The sequence below is a fragment of the Vigna angularis genome, chromosome 2 (assembly GCF_016808095.1).
Source record: "Vigna angularis cultivar LongXiaoDou No.4 chromosome 2, ASM1680809v1, whole genome shotgun sequence".
Classification (NCBI taxonomy): Eukaryota; Viridiplantae; Streptophyta; class Magnoliopsida; order Fabales; family Fabaceae; genus Vigna; species Vigna angularis.
The window spans coordinates 1,809,373-1,826,149 of record NC_068971.1 but is presented as its reverse complement, the minus strand read 5'-3'; the positions used below and the strand labels follow the sequence as shown (position 1 = coordinate 1,826,149).

The 16,777-nt window shown below is 33.9% G+C and overlaps 1 protein-coding gene across 2 annotated transcripts; it reads left to right on the top strand.

The window, feature by feature from the left end:
- Window positions 1–2,300: 2,300 nt before the first annotated feature.
- On the top strand, window positions 2,301–16,322 carry LOC108329118 (aspartic proteinase 36). Of its 2 annotated transcripts, XM_052873330.1 has the most exons (11): window positions 2,301–2,687; window positions 2,789–2,918; window positions 4,574–4,821; window positions 4,987–5,028; window positions 5,644–5,871; window positions 7,417–7,579; window positions 7,851–7,924; window positions 13,526–13,613; window positions 14,544–14,619; window positions 15,376–15,447; window positions 15,835–16,322. In XM_052873330.1, the coding sequence occupies exons 1-11, from the start codon at window positions 2,440–2,442 to the stop codon at window positions 15,978–15,980; spliced, it is 1,515 nt and encodes a 504-aa protein (XP_052729290.1). In that variant the 5' UTR covers window positions 2,301–2,439; the 3' UTR covers window positions 15,981–16,322. The 2 variants fall into 2 exon arrangements, with proteins under 2 accessions (XP_052729290.1, XP_017418656.1); XM_017563167.2 differs by lacking the exon at window positions 4,987–5,028 and having other exon boundaries at window positions 2,303–2,687.
- Window positions 16,323–16,777: the final 455 nt, after the last annotated feature.

The following is a 16,777-nucleotide window of genomic DNA, read 5'->3' as shown; positions in this document are numbered from 1 at the left end:
TCATTGTTTTATTTGGTAAACTTGTGAGTACTATAAAGTAAGGATTGACTTTCTTAGTATATAAATCAAGATCAATCTGTGTGTGAATAATTCTAAGTACGTGTAGGAAACGGTGGGCTTCATATCGCTTGTCAAATTTCCAATAAACTTAAAGAGGACTTTTCCTTCACACGTTCACATATCTGAACTTTAAATGTTATGTTTGAACTCTTTGAACATTTAAGATCGAAAATCCGTCAATTTTGTTTATTAGTCATATGGACACCGTGTATGTAATATTGCATCTTCATTTAATGATTTAAAACTCTTCGAATTGTTCACTTTTTCTCTGCCGTTGTATACTCATTAAAATATAATGTTATAATAATTCATGCCTTAAAAATATATTCGTACTTTAGTCTTAATTATTCACCTAGTTACCTCAAAATTATACTTACATTGGGCACGTATAAACTTTTTACAGGGTTACACAAAACACAAGAACTTCAATCATAAAGGGGAAAGTAAGCCACCTTTGCTTTTTTGAGTACCAGAATGTGAGTCAATTTGTTTTACACAACTCAACCATTTTTTTAATACAAATCAATTTGTTTTGATATATTGAATAGTTATACAAAACTTAAAAACTAAGGTAAAGAGAAATTTAAATCTATTTTTATCTTTCAAACTTTAAAACACTTTTTAAAGATAAAATTATAATAAAGTTTTAAGTTTTAAAGTAAATAATACATCGAATATAGTTATTAACTATAATGATATTATCTTAACAGACTTCAAATTAGAATATTAATGTTATATGTCATAAAGAAAATAATGTTTCATATATAAAATCTTATTTTTTTCTTAAACACTGATTGGGAATTTGAGTCTCACATCCTTTTGAATCAAAGTCATTAGAATCAAAGTCAATAACTAATTCTTTGTTCAACTTTTCAAAAATAACTTATTTTGCATATTTGTTATATATTGATATACTTTTCTATTTATAAAAATACAAGATGATGTTTATCTGTTTAACTATATATAAACAAGTAATCACAAACAAAAAATAATATTATAAAAATAATTTATATAATTAAATAAACAAATAAATTAACCATTTAAATCATTCAAATACTTATCAATAACAATATAGTCTTTAAAAAACAAAAATTATCAACCTATATAACTAAAAATAATAAAAAATTATAATAAAATGGTAGCAAAAAATTATAAAAAAATATTATTAGAGAATTACAGATAGGTAATATATGGTCTACAGTTATTTTCTTCTCTACAAGTAAGTAATATATCAAGATTTTGGGAATATTTATAAATAAATTATATGTTTTGGTAAAGTATGTTGTTGAATAATATTTTTGGATAAAAGTGGTATATTTTAAAATGAGAGAGAAAATAAAAAAAAAATTGTAACATTTATAAAATGTATACCATTTAGAAAGATCAATTGAGAGTTTTATAAAATGATTAAAATTATATTTTATTCTTATATGATTTTTTATTACTCTATAGCTTCCTAAACAATTTGAGAATCTTAATTTTCTTGTCTTGTTATTTTTTATTTTGTATTTACTTGTTATTAAGGCCTTTACGAACAAATCTTCCCCAACAAAACAAATCATAATTATATAAAAGGCTACATACATAAGCCTATAGTACAAGATTAAAATTATCTCTGAAAAGAAAATACATATTTTTAAATGCAACAGAATACTTTCACAAGTTTTTAAACTTTTAATTAATCTCTTTATAATTCTTTAATCCGAAAAATATAACATTTTAAACACTAACTTCTGACATGAATTTGATGATAATTCAAAATCTGTTATTAATTTGCTAAAAATGACAACATTTTCATCAACCAAAAAACAAAACTTTATTTCAAACAATCTTGAATCGTATCAAAACAAAAAACCATTTTTTAATGAAAAGAATGCCATTTTTATAAGGATTTGTAACGATTTTTAATGTATCCTTGACATTAACACGTGATTAAAAGCACGTTCATTTAAACTCTAATAATCTAAAACCTGTTTATATTATATCCACACAATAATACATTATTTCGTATATTCATAACTAAATTGTGTCTAACACGATCCTAACATTACTCAATAATGATTACATTCTACAATTAATAAAAGAAATTAACCAATAAATAAAAACTGAATTAAAAATATAAAATTTTTAATTATTCAATAAAAGAAAAAATTCAATGGTACTCAATTGAAAATACAAAAATAAAAAATTAATTAATTTTTATTTTATAAATATTGTCATTTTTATTTTCTATCACCCACCAATTGGATTCTCCATTCTCGTGCGGGCGCGTGGACCCCAATCTCCTTTTCCTCATTCTCCCCTCGCTGGAGTCTTCTTCACTCTCCCAACAAACACAATACCTTGCGACGCTCGCTGCATCGCGTGACAACTACGTCCATGGAGATGCTTCCCGGGAGCAGAAGAACAATCTTCGTCTCCGCCTGCGTGTGGCTTCTTCTGTCACTGTTACCGTCGCTGTCACCGGCGAGTGTCGTTAGCGCCACCCACGGTGTCTTCAACGTCAAGTGCAAGTACCAGGAGCGCACCCTTTCTGCCCTCAAAGCCCACGACTACCGCCGCCAGCTCTCCCTCCTCGCCGGAGTCGACCTCCCCCTCGGCGGAAGCGGCCGCCCCGACGCCGTTGGGTCCGTTCGTTGCTTCTAATCAATTCCTTCCTTCCTATCTTCGAATTTGATTCGATCATCTTCTGAACTGATTTGTTGTGTTTGTTGTTTTTTGTTTGTAGGCTTTACTATGCTAAAATTGGGATTGGAACTCCTCCGAAGAATTACTACTTGCAGGTGGACACTGGCACTGACATTATGTGGATCAATTGCATTCAGTGCAAAGAGTGCCCCACCAGAAGTAGCCTTGGTGTAAGCTTTTCATCTTTTTAGGGTGAATACCCAGTTTGGTTCTTGATAGTGTGAGACGTTATCATTTAGTCTTTGAAAGTAGTAGAATTCATAAAAAAAGTCTTCGAAAACGCAATCTCATTATTTTAGTAGAAAATTAAAAATATCTTATAACTTAAGGGACGATATTAACATAGTTTTAGGAACACAAATGATAATGAATAGTTGAGTTTAGAAACTAAAGTCTCAATGTTGAGATTTATTTTGAATTTTCGTACTTTTAAAAGTGTATTACACTTCCGGGTAGTAAAATGCTGGTTTATCCCATGTTTTTAGTTTAGCTTAGTGTTACTTTACTGCCTCCATCACTTGGCTAACGTGGTTGCGCCTGGGTTTATTTTGTTTCTGTGCATTATAAAATTATAATTGATTAGAACATGAGTTTATAAGATTTAATTACTCATTTTGTCCCTATACATATATAATCTTTACATGTTAGCTCCTACACTTACAAACTACAAATTTTAGTCGCTAAGTCGCTACATGTACACTTTTTAACTAATTTTTTTCTTTATACACTCTTAATTCTAGTCCTTGCAGTTTTGGATTACAGAGACTCAACTGGATTAAAAAGTGTGTGTAGGGACAAAAATGAGTAGCTTCTAGGTGTTGGGATTAAAACGTAAAGATGTGCAGGTACAAGGAAATCAGTAATTAAAACTAAAATCTAGGCATTATGTAGAGTTTTTACAATACTCGCCCTTCAGAAATCATGCTAGGAATGATTTTAAAGATGGACACTATTACTTTGACATCCAACAAGTTTTTCTACACACACTTTACCTTACCCTTCAATCTCTCTCTTTCGAATTTGGATTCTGTGCTGGGTTTTCCTGTGCTGTGCCTTCAAAATACATTGATGGACGCCTATTTTGATATTTTAAAATATATTGAAAATAATTTTGATGTACCAAATGCTCAATAGAAGATAACACCAAAAAGCCCAGCAGAGAATCTGGACTCGTCTCTTTCTTTACAAATATAAAAGTTGACTTTTTTAATGACTAAAATTCCCCTAAAAGTGGGTTGTCAACCAATGCATTGGAGTCAAAAAATCATTTTCCTCAGAGATAGGTGTTGTTAAAGTCTACAAAATTACCGTACATGACAGTTTCTGATTGGTTGACAAGTAAAAGCCTTTTACACTGTCAGGGCATGCACTATTCTTACTCTTTGAACACAGGGTTAATGTGGTATTTTTTGGGTTCACTAAGTGCTTGGTTTGTAACAATGTAGAAATCTACATTGACTGTATGTTCACGGTGAAATCAACATAAAAGCAACTATTTGGTGCTTCAGAAAACCAATGAGTGCAAATCAACATGTTACCAATTACCAAACACACTATAAGTAGTTGGAGCCAAAAAGAATAAAGCACACAAGGGTGCTTTTTTTTCTTTATTACATCCTCTTTAACATGCCAAACAGTTCCTTAGATGCATTCTAGGTCTGCGAGATGATCATTCTCATACCATATATAATTTTTTATTGTGCCTTGGTAGCTATGTGAGTCAGTGTTGTCTTTTTCTGTCCTTGCCATGTATGTTCTAGTTGTGTGCCTCCTCATGTTAACATTGATGTTTTTATTCATTTAATTTTTTTTTTGTGTATCACAGATGGACCTTACACTCTATGACATAAAGGAGTCATCCTCTGGTCAATCTGTTCCGTGTGATCAACAGTTCTGCAAAGAGGTAAATGGAGGTCTTCTCTCCGGATGCACTACTAATATTACCTGTCCATATCTGGAGATATATGGTGATGGGAGCTCAACTGCTGGTGACTTCGTAAAGGATATTGTACTTTACGAGCAAGTGTCTGGGGACCTTAAAACTGATTCAGCTAATGGAAGTATTATATTTGGGTGAGTTTTCATGTGGCAGTAATGCATGGTATTACTTTTAATCTGTTGCTGCTATTGGATATTAATTCTCATAAGTAATGGACTCAAACCATGCATGCGTGTTTATAGTAATTTAACCTGATGCTTTAGTTGCAAACCTGAAATACCATAATTTCTCATATATAGATATTATCTTAACATAAAGTGGATGCACTGGCCAGTGTGCAGGTATTACATTTCAAAGTGTTGAGTTTGATTTTTTGTTTCACTACAAATTTGGTCTAAGCCCTCACCAAAGCCAAAATTGATGTTGGTGCCTGGGAAAATACTTGGCTTTGGTTGTAATTTTCAGTTGAGTAAGATTAATAGTGAGAAGAATGATGACGTTTGTACTTTTTGCAGTGTTCCAACCTGGAATTTACTGTAAGTTTATTAGCTAAGTTGTGTTATGTGAACCTTAGACTGAAAATAAATTTATGTAAAAGAGTATTGAATAATTCAGCAATTTGTCCTGTCATTGATGTATCATCAGAAACTATTTTTGTGGATTATAATTTACTGTATTTTATCCTTTTTAGGTTTGGGAAATGCTAAACTTGAATTTATTATCTTTAACTGCTAAATTTTCAGCTTTATCAAACATACTGTAAATAAAATGGTTTAGTAAATACCGAGGCTTTGAATAGAACACCTAAATATATGGAACACTCCTAGAAGTGCCTTTTCTAATACCACCTGGATGTGATTCTGGAGGCACTTAGGTTGTAATGGCTTCCTGGTGATTATTATTATGTTGGATAATTTAATGTTGTGCTATTTATAATTAAAATGAATACTTTGTAGGTGTGGTGCTAGACAATCTGGAGATCTAAGCTCTTCAAATGAAGAAGCACTTGACGGAATACTTGGATTTGGAAAAGCTAATTCTTCAATGATTTCACAACTTGCTTCTTCTGGCAAAGTGAAAAAGATGTTTGCTCATTGTTTAAATGGAGTAAATGGAGGTGGTATTTTTGCTATTGGGCATGTTGTGCAACCTAAAGTGAAGATGACTCCATTATTACCAGACCAGTATGCCATTCATTTAATACATTTCGGAATCAGATTACTTTTTCTTATGTTGTTATTAATAACTTTTTTGGGGATTAATTCTTTAGTTTTCTTATCATGTTTTTGTTAGTGTCCATCCACATTATATTTTTTGCAGATATTGTAGTATGTTTTGTGATCACAGAACACCGTTTTTTTATCTTTAATTTGGGCTAACTTAAACTAGCTCATGAGGCAAGGATTTCCCAAACCTTTATAAGCTCTACTTTAGCCATATCCACAGTTCTGGAATCTCAATAGCTTCCATTGATTGTCACACACAAATAGTTTCTGATTCACATTTTGGCTTGTTGATTATTATCATTAGTGGTTTATATTGCCTAAGTTTACTTTCTCGAAAACTTAAATTCCATGTGTATAGTGTGACTATGCAATTTCTTTTACACAACTAAGCCAGATCCTTCACATGAGTTCTGTGTTACCATAGAATCTATACGATGCGTTTGAATCACTAAACCTTGCATCTTGTTTACTTAACAATACTAAATGCATCTTTCTCTTTTCTGTTAGTCTTGTTTGATTTTAGCTGTCTTATCACATGAACAACATTTATCTATAATCTAGCTTGTCCCCTCTAGATGGTGATTAGAGACTTCTGGTAAAGACATTGGTGACATCTCTCAACATCTACACTCTAAATGGTGTTTGTAGGCTTTTTTGGTTTAAAAGATTATTTGATGTCTGACGCTAAAGGTATCATGGGTATTTAGTATGTAAAACTGTAATTTGAATGTGAAATGAATCTGATTTTAGTTGATCATGGCTGTTGGATTTTCTAATGGTGCAGAAGGAAGTGAAGTTTCATTGTTTTTCGGCAGCTTTCTACTATAAAAGCCATAACATTATTCCCCCATATTCTAAGCAGAAAACTAGACATCTTTGATAAACGTTCATGTCCATGCTTGATATGCTGGACTTTGGTCAATTTCTTTATGAACAGATAGTTATGTTTACTATTATTAGAATTGACATCTGATGGGCTGAATCAACCTTGGAAGCTTTCCCAAGTCATTATAAATAGTATTTAAGCCATAAATGTAGGTACTGTTTGGCCCAACTTTTCTTTTGGCTTTTCTTCCCCTTAAAAGGAGAAGTTTAGCCAAACACAAGCTCTTAAAAAGATGAGGACCTTAATTTTAATAAAGGAAAAAAGGGAGGAAAAATAGCTTTTAAAAAAAAATGCTAACTACAGTGGTTTTTACTAATGAGCTGCATTCCTTAGTCTCCTTCTCCCATTCTTCCTGAACTAATTGATGATGTGGAACAATGAGCGAAATCTTTTTGCTTAGGAGTTTTTAAGATATGACTACCAAACAACTTCTACTTTTTTAAACTTATTTTTAGCTTTAACTTTAGAGTAGCTTTTAAGTAAATAGTAAGTTGGGTCAAACATAACCTTAACTAATGGGATCTTAATAAATTTGATACTTATTGTCTCTCTTCTAAGATATTGGTTTACAGAAATCTATATTTTGAGAAAATATGACATTTAAACATTTGTTTCAGGCCACACTACAGTGTCAATATGACAGCAGTTCAAATTGGCCAAACTTTCCTTAGTCTATCAATAGATGCTTCAGCACAAGGGGACGGAAAAGGGACAATAATTGACAGTGGTACAACCTTGGCCTATCTGCCTGAAGGGATTTATGAGCCGCTAGTATCCAAGGTAAATAAAAGTGTTGTAAATATCATAAACATTCAGGAGGTGAAATATGTCTAAATTTCTTTAAATAATTGTTTTCCTTTCTCTTTATTATTATTGTTTCCTTTTTATGCGGTAGACATTTACCCTAGAAAAGGGAGATCACTGAATGTACAAAATACACAATCAATATACAGTTTCCTTTTTTTTTTGACTGAAAGTCTTATGTTCTGTACACTACTAAATTTACATAACAGTTTATCATACAGTTGTCTGAATTGCTTTCCCTTGTTAGATCATTTCTCAGCAAACTGGTCTAAAAGTTCAGACTCTCCATGACGAGTATACATGCTTTCAATATTCTGAGAGGTATGATGCATATCGTGTATATTCATTAATCCTCATACTGTACTCATACTATAGCTGGGGGTTTAACACTTTTTTTTTTGTTGAACACACATCTGAAAAGACATGTGCATGCATGTATATTGCATGTAAATGGTGTGTTGTTGTTGGCTGGGAACAAGCTCAGGTGTTTTGGTAGCTTACTTTGGTATAGTTTCTTTGTTGTATGGTTAGTTTTGGAAGGAAGGGCCTAAGTATTGTGTTTTTGATAATGGTGGTTATTTCCAAACTGTTATAGTTTCTCTTAATTGCGGTATTCATGGTGCGTGGCATGTCACAAAAATGGCAGGGAGGCGAGTGCTTGTCTATTCTTCCTATGGTAGAATTTCCATTCAACAATGTGTGGTAAAGTAATAAAAAGATTGGAGGAAAACAGATCAAAAAGTGGTTTTGACAAATTCTATTCTACTTTGATCTCCTTTGAAAATTTTCTGGTGATAAATCTTTTCTGAAAAGGGTGAAATCACCATTAAGTTAACCAGACCAGCTCCTCTACTATGAACTCTGTTCTTCACTCACTCATTTCATGTTTTGTTGTTAACTGGTCACCATCCTTCAATATGGCAATTGTAATGCCATGTTGGCATTGTTTAAGCTTTCTGTCATGAGCGTTGGCTTCTCTACTGGTTGTTGGTGTTTGAACCTATATTCCCGAATCTTCTAGTAGCTTTTTTGTGGCATAGCAAGTTTTCCAGGATAGGACCGTTCACTTTCCACTTCTAAATTGCGCTTGGAAAAATTTTCCTGTTCCCTTTCATAGATTTTCCAATTTGGTAGATGTCTTATCCTTCTATTTCCATTTTGGTAGATGTGTTTTCCTCTTGTAGGCCACAGTAACGATTGTATGTTCTGAAATTTCTTCTTACAATTCTGTTGCTGGTTTTAAAATATTGGTTCGCTAATTGTTTTATGATATTTATTGATTAGCTAATTCTTACCTTAATCTGCGATACCTGGTTTGTGGTTTTATGTCTTTGTTGGTTTGCTCTGTTGTACTGAATTCTATTGCTTTTGTCATTTTTTAGTGGTGTCATCTTTAGACCTTGACGATTTCTTACCCTCTCTCTGTATCTTTTTTTTTTTCTGACAATTTTTTTCTTGATGATAACAATAATAACAACATTAACGTGCAGTCTATATTACATGTTAAAGGAGTTTGTCTAGGAAATCTTTAGGTTTGTAGTCTATTTGCCATTTCAAATCTTATTCTTGTACTAGAAAGACTTTTGGAAACCACTCAATCACTAATTAAAGATGACCAGTTTACATGATTCATTAATGTTATGCATTGAAAACAACTACAAATTAATACATTATTACTGTGCTTGACATTACATTTTTCAGAAATTATGTTTAGTGGTTATGTTTTTGAAATATTAAGTTCTTAATTTTTTGATATTTTAGTCATTTCAACATGACACTGTTAATGTAGCAATTATGCAACTGTTTCAATGTTTAAAATATTTTAATATAAAAAGTCTAATTTTCAAGTCTAATATAGCCACAATAACACACTTTATTACAAAAAGTTAAACAATATTGCATCATATTATTTGAATTTTAATGTTAAAAGTGTTTTAAATATACTCCTTGTAATAAAACAAATTTGTTCCATTTTTCATTATTTATGGCTTCTAATTTTATTAGATTTCTTTTCAAAGGAGACATCCCATCTCTAGTAGTAGTTAAATACAATTTTTTTGTAATCCACATTGATGAAGTATTCTAATTGTTTTTTTGCAAATTCTCTTCTTAATCCTAATATACCAAAGCTTTGTATTTTATTTTTGTTTTCATTTTTAAACAATCTTAGCTAGTCTTGTTTTGTGCTGTGTTCAATCTTTTTAAACGATTCATGTCACAAATGAATTTAAATATTAATATAAAATTTGAAAATTTGTTCATTTTCGTGTTAATCAATCAAACAGTTCTTGATCTCAAAATGGATAATTTAATAAATAGGTACTTTTTTTGAAGGTGTTAGTAGATACTTTCATAAATATCTCGTGATTTATATTCAAAACAAGATTCAGTTTTTACTTCAGGAACATTTACAAAGTGAAATCAATTTTATCTGCTTATATTTTCTGAATTTTTTAGGAAATAGATATCATATTACAAGATTTCATGTGAACCTGTATGCAATATTATTTCTAAAGTATTCAATAATTATCTTTTTTTAACTCATTATGTGTTAGGTTTCCAATTTAGAAAACCTAATTTCCTCACAATACTCAAACTCACAACAGCACAGAAACAAGAAAGAACAAAGGAATAGAATGAATTTCTCTGTGAATGTATTTACTATAACGTATAACGAAATACAGAAACGGGAGCCTAATCCCCCTCAACAAGGTTCAAGACCTGTTTTCACAAAAGTATATGGCTAGCTGCCTTCTAACAATGAATAGAACTCTATTTATATAAGCTTTCCTAACCGCTCTCTCAGTTTCCCGCCTTTCTATCCTCTTACCTTAGATCATATCATTACACCCTGCTACAAAACAACCTTGTCCTCAAGGTTGGAACAATGAAGTTTGAGCCCATAGCATTGTGATATGGTCTTATCATAGGAAGGGAACCCTCTGGCTACTCCCTGCAACTTACTATTTGGAGGCTTGGGTGGTGGTCGAAATGAGAAACAGAACTTATGGGACCATTTTCGTGTCTGCATTATTTCCTTGAAGGCGAGGAGCTTCTTATTCTTCCCTGTAAAATAACTTCTTATACCGTTCAATTCTCTTCTCATTATCTTTGTACCGTTCGACTCTCTTCCCCCTATCTTGATACCGTTCGGCAATCTTCCCCCTATCTTTATACCTTTCGGCTCTCTTCCCCTTATCTTTATACCGTTCGGCTCTCTTCCCACTGTCTTTATACTGTTCGGCTCTCTGCCCCCTATCTTTATCTTTATACCATTCGACTCTCTTTCCCCTAACTTTATACCGCTCGGCTTGCTTTCCCATGCTTTTCTACCGTTCGATTCCTTCCCCTTGCCTTCAATCGTTCGGATCATGTTGGTTTTCTTCCTCTGCTCATCCCCCAATCTCACCTGGTACGGTTGGGTATCCTCCATGGGCAAACCCAATTCCTCTACCAGACCCTTGTCTATAAAATTAATCAAACCCGTATCCTTTAATGGCCAATACTGTTCGGTTCCATATCAAACCGTGCATCTTCCGGACTGACCCCACACTCTTGGCGGCTCCCGATCGGCCTGGGTGATTGGCCTGGAACGCTCGACAACTCCTGATCGGCCTTGGTTGTTGCACATGGACTCGGACCGCTCGGCAAAAATCGATCAGCCTGGGTTATAGCGATTAGCCTCGAACCGTGTCACCTCACTGCTCGTTCGTCCCTCAGACGACTGGTCTTCTATGGCCTCGGACTGCTTGGTCAATGATGGGGAGACCGTTTTGGCTGTAAGACCGTTCGGCATGTGACTACAAAGGTAAGACCGTTCGGTTCCGGCCGTCATCTCACGTTCGGATTCAGTGGTTCTCTCCCGTTTGGGTCCAGCAGTCCTCTCCTGTTTGGATCCGGTCCTCCTCTCCTTTTCGCCTTCTTGGAATTCTTCAACATCCCTTGCGATTCGCATCGCCACCATCAAGTCTCGCGGGTCATGCGGTCGGACTTGATTCCGTATGTCCTCTTGCAATCCCGCCAGAAAATATCCTAACAGCTGCTCGTTCAGCACCCTCTTCGTTCGACCCGCCCATATCTTGAAGTAATGTACATACTTGTCCACCGTCCCCGTCTGTTTCGATGTCGCTAAACGCTCAACAATGGTTCCAAACCTTACCACCAACGCATCCTTCAATCCTGCCCACGACTGGTTCTTGGCCTTCTCCCTCCAGAATTGGAACTAGTACCCCACGCTACCCTCCATACTTATGTATGCTAATCGGACCTTCTCGTCCTCCGATACCCCTTGTAACTCAAAGAATTTCTTTGCGCGACTGATCCAGTTCAGCGGATCGATCCCCTCGAAGACGGGTAGCTCCACCAATTTCCGCCCACTGTTTTGACCCTCGGTACGTTCGACTTCCCTGCCTCCTTCTTCGTCTTCCTGTCTTCCGCCGACGTTGACAGGTCCCTTTTGTCGCTCCGCTGCTAGCTCCTCACCAACGGTGCCCCCATTTAGACCGCCAAACCTCCTCGTCAGAGCGTCGATGAACGCTTCCAAGTCAGATGCCTGGTTTTCTTTTGCCAGACGCGGAACAAATATCTCGCCAAACCTCCCTCCATGCATGTAGCGACGAGCTTCATCTTCTCCTTCTCCGTCACGCTCTTGAGATCGAAGAATTCCTATGCCTGTGCGATCCAGCCAGTGGGATCCACACCTTCAAAAATAGGTAGCTCAACGCACTTCCTCCAACTGCGTCGAACTTCTCCTCCGTCCTCTTCCGATTCCTCCTCCGAGTTTTCCGGCGGTCGTCGTTCGCGTCCAACATTGACGGAATCACGACTTCCTTCGGAGCTCCGATGTTGGTTACTGGTTCGTCGTTCACGAGTGCGGCTAAACGATTGTAGTTTGCAAGTTACCGCTCTCAACTCTTCTACCAACGATTCAATCGATATCAACCTTCCCTCCATTCTTCTTCTTCAGACATGCTCTGTTTGCTCCTTCGATGAAGATCTAGCAGGTCGGACCAATTTGTTAGGTTTCCGATTTAGAAAACCTAATTTCCTCACAATACTCAAACTCACAACAACACAAAAACAAGAAAGAACAAAGGAATAGAATGAATTTCTCTGTGAATGCATTTACTGTAACGTATAACGAAATACAGAAATGGGAGCCTAATCTCCCTGAACAAGGTTCAAGACCTGTTTTCACAAAAGTATATGGCTAGCTGCCTTCTAACAATGAATAAAACACTATTTATATAAGCTCTCCCATCCCGCCTTTCCTAACCTCTCTCTCATTTTCCCGCCTTTCTATCCTCTTACCTTAGATCCTATCATTATGTGTGGTACCTGATAATAATTCTTCATTTTACTTTTAGAAACAGTTTATATCTACTTCTAGATAAATAATTTTTTCATTGGGTTATATTATGTTTCATTATTTTTTTCCTCATATTTTGATTCATTAATCTTTTTTAATAATATCTTTGGTACTTTCTAAAAAATTTACGATTTGAAAATACCACATTTATTTAATTTAATTTTACGGTTCAAGGTGCAGGAAATATGCTGCTAGTAAGGTAAAAAGGCATTTGTCTCCCACACTGCTATCGACTATGTTAAGATAAAATGTATTTTTTCGTTAAGGTGTAAACTTATATTATTTTTGGAGACTTAACCTATAAATTGTGTCGCATGATTCTAATAAATAATATACGAACTCTGCTATGACTTCTGGATTTGACTGATGCCTTCCATGACGTTTCGTCAGTTGAAGTTACAATATTTTGTAGATTTAGTTTTATGAACTTTCTCATTGAGTATGTATTGTTGGAGTGCTTTGGTAACTGGACTGCCCCCTTTGTATACGCTATGCCTTTATGTCTGTATCAGTTTCATTCACGGATGTAATGGCTACTGTATTTATTGTTGCAGTGTTGATGATGGATTTCCAGCTGTCACATTTTATTTTGAAAATGGACTCTCGTTAAAGGTTTATCCACATGATTACTTATTTCTCTCTGTAAGTATATTGCAAGTCTACTTGATCTTTCTTTTGTCGTGGTATATGTGAGTTTTATTTGGCTTGTTTTTGGACCTATTGTTGTCAGCCTTCTGTCGTTATTTGTTGTTTATGCCTCATTTTGGTTACCCCTTTCTCAAGTATAGGGTTTAGTTGTGTTTGGGTCTGCATTCCAACTACAATTACTGATTATAGTTTTAGAATGCCTGTCTGTAGTATAGGATGAGACAGAACAACACATAACTTTGGGTTCTATAATCAGCATGACATCTTTTAATTAATATTTTGAATTTGTTTTTATGATCGTGCTTTTGGAACTCTGGTATTTGCTACTTGTGCGTTTCAATAATGTCATAAATTTGTGTAAAACACTTTTCTGTTGAATGTGTTTTGGGTGGATTGCATTTGGACAAATGATACTGTTGTTCACCTAAAAGTAATTTTATTGGAATACACTATTTGGATGTATATACCCTGTAAAAAGAATTTTAAGTGTGAAAGTAAGTTTATCAAAAAAAAAAAAATACATTACAAACTGGTCTAATTCTTTTGTCCCCAACTATAACCCAACTCATCGTGCCCTAACAGTAACTGTATTCTGGACTTAAGTAAGTTAAAGTTGCTTCTACCTAAAGTATCCATAGTGCATATTAAAAACCATTTGTATTCCATCTACACCGGACTTATTTTGGAGTTCCGGAATGAGTTCTGGAGTTGCAAGTGCAACACAGACAGGATCATCTTTTCTTAGCCATATTAACCATTATTTTGTCATTTTAGATTCTCATAGTAGTTTTTAAAATTATTTTTCAAAACACTCGGTAATTAATGTGCAGTACTTCTGAGCATTTTTTTTTATTTGTCAATGATTTTTATATTCAAAATCTTTATATACCATACTATGAACTAAATACTGATCTGCATCTGCAGGGAAATTTCTGGTGTATTGGTTGGCAAAATAGTGGGACACAATCAAGAGATAACAAAAATATGACCTTATTAGGAGGTATTCTCTTCAAATCTTTTTCTGTACCTGTAAACATTTGCTGCTAATTTTCTGAACACTGCTTCCAGCTTTAGAATGAGTCTGCCATAGCCATTATAAGAGGGAAGAAAGGTTGAATTTTGTAACAGCATTTTGGGATGTAATATTTTTGAACCTGATTAAATCTGATGTCTGAAATAAACAAGACAAATACACCGTAAATGCATATCGTGTAACATATTTTGTGGGATAACTCGAGTTTTTTGACTGGCTCTCTATTATTTGATCATATATCATGACATGAACCTCTGAATGGGCCAACTACTTTTTCCTGAGGTGAAACCTGACCACTTGAAAGTGAAACTTGAATTTTTAATCAAACAAATGCGTTTTCTGGTTCATTTGGTGAATTACCAAAACAATAAAGTGCTGGTGGCCTTCTCCTGTTTATGTTGGGATTTTACTTTGGGGCCTGGGCCTTTAGCCAGATTTTTGCCCCGCTAGTGTTGAATACTTTGTGCCATACCAACTTAAATTCCCTATTGAGTCTGATGTGGAACAAATGTTTATGTACTGGAGATAAAATTGCTAGGTACTTTACAACCTAAATATTCTGATAAATGTATTATTTTACTGGTGGAAGAATTTTCCTGGTAATTTTTTTTTTCTTGATGTAAATTATAGCGAAATTATTATCAGTAATCATTTTGGATCTCCAGAATGTTTGCTTTCCATGACCTTACTCTGCAGCTACATCTATATATTTATTTGTTGCAGATTTAGTGCTTTCAAATAAACTTGTCTTCTACGACCTTGAAAATCAGGCTATTGGATGGACCGAGTACAACTGTGAGTATCATATCTTAGTTCTTCATGATATTCACTAGTTTAAATATTTTAATAATGAAAATGAAAATGAAAATATAAAATATTTGTAGATTTTTGTGGAAACATCTATAATGAAAGTAAAAGTAAATTACGTAGACATTTCTTAATGTTTTATTTTTTTTTTCAGATTCTACATGATACTCTCTTTTTTCTTAATATTAGTTTAATTTCAGATTGGTTAGTTATGTATAATAGATGAGTTATACATAAGATGATTAGTGGGTTATAAAATAAGTTTACTTTTAAGAGGGGCCAAGAAAATTTGAAGAAATGAATTTGAAATGACTTGTATTATTACTTGGTTTTGATAATTGGTCATTTAATAATATTTTGGATGGTGTATCTCAGGTTCTTCAAGCATTAAAGTGAAGGATGAGCGCACAGGAACGGTCCATTTAGTTGGTTTCCACTACATTTCTTTTGCATGCGTTTTAAACATCAACGCAATGATGATCTTGTTTCTACTTGCTCTGCTACATACACTGGTTTATTGAAACAGAACAGCAAATACATATACTAAAGTCAAAATTATGGCAACAGGATTTGGATATAGAAAGGACATAAAATGCCAAGTGAGAAATTGAGTTTTCAGGAACTTGCATGATTTTTAAATGTAATCTTCAAGGGAGACTAGGACACTGACCATTGGGAACCTTCGCTGTGGGTCAAATTTTTCATCCCAATCCCCATGGTGAATATGTAAATTACATCCACCAATTGTATATGTTATTAGACTTAGCTTCGCTCTCAATGCCAAATGTATAATTCTCATGCGACAACCTACGCATGTAACGCAACTTTTAATTGCAAATATTTAAGTTAGTTATTGTTGACCATTCTTTGCTAGCTATTGGATTTCTATCATATTCAAATAACACATGTCTATAGAACCTTCAATTGAAATTCCTTTTTTATTGAATTTTCAACCTCATGTAATAATATTCAGGATTTCACTCACTCTATCACTCCTTTAACCGTTCTGTTTTCATGAGATTTCATTTGATTAAACAATTTATTCAATCTCTTACAATATTTATTTGAGCTATCTTTTTCTTTCATTATTTTCATCATCAAAATCTCTTTTAAAATATTGAAGCTTCACTGTTTTTAAATTTGAATTAATATTTATATTCATTTGAATTAGTTATTCTATTAGTTTTACGTGACTTTTCAAAATAAGATTTTATACACAAACAATTACCTATTTTATTATGACAATCAATTGAACATCTTAACCATGGTCATAATTAGCAACCAAAATAAGGATTAGAACCAAAATGAAAAGGAAAAT